The following is a 3807-nucleotide window of genomic DNA, read 5'->3' as shown; positions in this document are numbered from 1 at the left end:
GCAGGATGTTAAATGGCCTAAGTAAGGATATATGAGAGCACTTTTTGGATGGATTAGTATTTATAAACAAAGAACCATCAGATTTCAGTTCTGTCAGGTTCCTCGTCTTATGTTCTATGAGAATTTAAATAAAAAAACATTCAGGAGCATGTTGTCTACTGAAAATTTACTATTCTATTTACTATTTCTTACTGTATTACTGCAGTTCTGTGTAATGAATTTGTACATGTGAAACTTTGAAATGTATGCATTTATTTCTAGAGCATTATGTTTGAAGTCTTTTGTTTGTAACCACTATCATATATTTATTAACTACTACATTTCATTACAAAATTCAATTTTATTACAGAATTTTTACAAGACTGAACTGAATAAGGAAGAGATGTATATTCGCTATATTCATAAGCTCTATGACCTACATCTGAAAGCACAAAACTTCACAGGTAATTGAGTACAAACTAGAAAAAGATATTTAGGACTGGTCCATGATTTGCAGTCTTTTGCAAACGCATAAGCTGTATCCTCAGTGCAGAACATACCGACCCAGGCAACAGCTGAGTTTCCTTGCCCGATTTATCTCTCTCAAAATATGACTTTTTTTCATCCCCACAACTCTACTTGCAGTGCCACGTTGAATGTAAATGATTACTATTGATACTAGCTAATATGATACTATTGATATTGCACTAGCAATAAATCTGTGACACGGTCATTCTTCACCCCAGAGGAGTAAAGCTTAGAGGAAGTTTTTATGAGTCCATTTGGTAATATCTGAGCCTATATACTTTTTCGTAATGCTGCTGGTTAGCTGTTTGGTGTGGTGTTTCTACACAGCTGTGTTTCAGAACTAACTTTTAAGTTAAAAAAAGAAAAGAAAGGAAGACACATATTGCTTACTAACAATGAGACAGACACCCTGAAACCTGTAACAAGTGTAGCATTTTGCTGGTGTCTTTCTGAATCTTCACATATCACATTTGCAGTGCTATTATCCAGGATTTCTCAACATGAATTTAGTGCCACAGTTGGCTGTTATTTTTTAAATGAAGAAATAAGAAGATTATGTGCTTGGTTGTTGCTTATACAACATAAAGTGCACTTCATTTAGGTAACTACATGCCATCAGTAATTGCTGGAGAAGATAAAATCAGTGTCTCTTTAAATTAAACAATCTTTAGTTGCCAAAATATTTAACTGACCTTATAATACCTCCATCTTTTCCCCAGTGTTTTGCAATTTCTACTGCACATGTTCAGAATCTCTCCAGATTTTTTTTCTTCTTAAAAGCAGATTAGTTGGCTGTGGGTCACTTGTAAACAGGCTACAGGTACCTACTGCCACACCAAATTTCCTTATGCTTTTTTGCTATCCATAGGAAAGATCCTTCTTTTGGAATTTCCACAATCCCTTTGCAGTTCATGGGTTTAAAGTAACTAGGCAGCAAGATACATTAAGGAGAGATTTTAATTTCCTCATGTGACCTGGCAGTAGTGAGTCACAAGAGAGTTTTGATTATCAAGCAGTATCTTTGCCACAGCTGACTCTTGTGTCAAACTATTCATTTCCTGATTTTACATAACAGATCTCAGTAACTCTTTAAGCAATGTTCAGTTCCCTTTACCCATTGGCTGCTCATATGTGTCCAGTTTACTTTCAACAGTGATATGAACCTTTTTTTTTTTTTAATTGTTTTGCTATCCATTCTTATTTTAAACAGCATTTTGCTCAAAATTTATTTCCAGGACTTTGTTGTATTTCCTGAGTGTATTAACCCGTGTGATTTTTGCATTCTTTGCCATGGTAGATTCCGTAGGACTGATTTTTTTTTTTTTTTTTGCCTTGAGAGCCTTAAGGAAGGATTGTCTCACACCCACGGCATTGGGATAGAGACAGTCTTTCCACTAGAAAACAAACTTACATAGAGGGATTGCCTTCCCTTATCAATCAGTGACAACACACAGACCTTTTGGAAATTAGCTGATCTAAAGTACATGGGAGTAGGAAAAGTAGTTTGCTACTTCAGTGGCATTCCTACATGTTGCACCATTAGTTTGTTAACTGCATAGTTTCATTCCAGGGATGAAGCCAGCTTGCCCTTAAAATATTTTTTTTTCTCCTTTCATAGTATTATTTACAGAACTGTCTCTAATAATCCACTGTTTAAAAAAAAAAAAAGTCATTTTTAATAGAAAACATAGCTTCAAATCTTTCTTTAACCAGCGATCAGTTACAGCTATAAATATAACTCTCCTGAGGCTGAAGCACATAAATGCACTGATTCCTCTTGTGTCCCCTCAGTCACCTGAGAAGTGTAATGAGATTGTCTTTATATCTATCCATCTTAGAAATGCTTAGGTTTTTGAATCTTTCCTGTATAAATTGAATTTCCTACTCATGAGTCAACCCTGTTTATCTCTTCTTACTGTTTTGGTGCACAGCCTATAGTTAGGAACCTCTTTCAAAGGTACCAATATGTTATTTGTTATGCTGGCTACTGCCAGGATGCTGGGCAGAGGGACCCTTTGGACCTTTTGTCCAGTACCATCATGCTTATTTTGGAAACCTTCTATATACATTTATGATAACTTAAAAAAAAAATATTGGTATGGCAGACAAAAATCTGTTAAAATGAAGGACTTACATGCCAAGTTAGAAAGGAAGGGTCATAGTGAGCTATCCTGATATATATTTATGCTTTGCTATTTTTGCTTCCTCATGATTTTGAATGATTCGTTGTTATCAGCTTCATGGATTTTTTTAAATTGGTATATAAATATGCTGCATATTTTGAGTACCAAACTGTAGCTTGAAACTATGACAAAGGATGTTACCAGTCAAGCAGCCTGGAACTGTGTGATGCCAGAATTAAGATCATCTGTGCCACTTCAGCTGTCTCCTTTGCACATATGTAGTGCAGTGCAGCATCATTTTGCACCATGTGTAGCATTTTGCAACATTGGGATTCAAAGCACACTCTCCCACAAACATCTGCTGCAGTGACGGTTTTTCATCCACAGGTTCTGAAGCTGGGTGCGTATGAGGAACACTACTCTCAGAAAAAACTCTGTAGAGTTTGGTTGAAGTTGCCTGTCTCATGGGAACTCACATGGCAGAGGCAGAAGTAGGATATGGTTGTCTGGGGCAAACTTAGCTTAGCATGAAAAGTACTTTAGTACTTAATTGTTATTTTTCGCTTTATGTACAACTTATAAAATCTGCAATAAAATAAGTCCAGTAGGGAACTTCCTTCTCCAGTGCACTACATCTCCAGAACGTGGCCCATCTTTGTACTGACTGATGCAAAGTGGTCCTGTGAGTGGAAAAATAGACTGTGAACACTAACTTGGAAGACAATAATGCATATGCACGGTTAAACCAAATTGAATTGCCATAGCCAGTAGTAATTCTGGTATTTCATAATTGACCAAAGTCTGAATTTGCAATAAAGAGATTCGTTTAATGTTAGTTTTAGTGTACTGTTTCTCAGGAATTCTTTAAATCAAAGTAAAAAAAAAAAAAATATTTATATTTGGTAGATAATTTCTACCAACGATGGCCTAAAGATTACTACACAGTTCTCTGACCAGAGAGCAACAATAGGTTTCATTCCTTCCAAACCTAAAGCTAACTAACTGAATTAATAAAGAGTTTAAAAAAATATTGTGTGTGCACTTCTAAATGATGTGTTATGGTAGAGTGTTAAGGCTCAGCTATAAGGTATTTATTTCTGTTATGGAAAGAATGGAGTCTATTAAGCAGACATCTGCTTCTCGATTTCCCTCTCAGCCCCGATCTCTTCTGGACTGT

General features: G+C 35.8%; 1 protein-coding gene across 1 annotated transcript in view; it reads left to right on the top strand.

Annotated features, from left to right (window-relative positions):
* The window catches only part of DOCK4 (dedicator of cytokinesis 4), a 168032-nt gene that overhangs the window by 135868 nt on the left and 28357 nt on the right, over window positions 1-3807 (top strand). The window contains exon 38 of the mRNA XM_009880888.1: window positions 350-443. Coding sequence (XP_009879190.1) covers window positions 350-443 — 94 coding nt within the window. The remainder of the gene's footprint in view (window positions 1-349; window positions 444-3807) is intronic.

This window comes from Charadrius vociferus, unplaced genomic scaffold (assembly GCF_000708025.1).
Source record: "Charadrius vociferus isolate BGI_N301 unplaced genomic scaffold, ASM70802v2 scaffold52, whole genome shotgun sequence".
Lineage (NCBI taxonomy): Eukaryota > Metazoa > Chordata > Aves > Charadriiformes > Charadriidae > Charadrius > Charadrius vociferus.
This window is presented reverse-complemented; position numbering and strand designations above follow the sequence as displayed.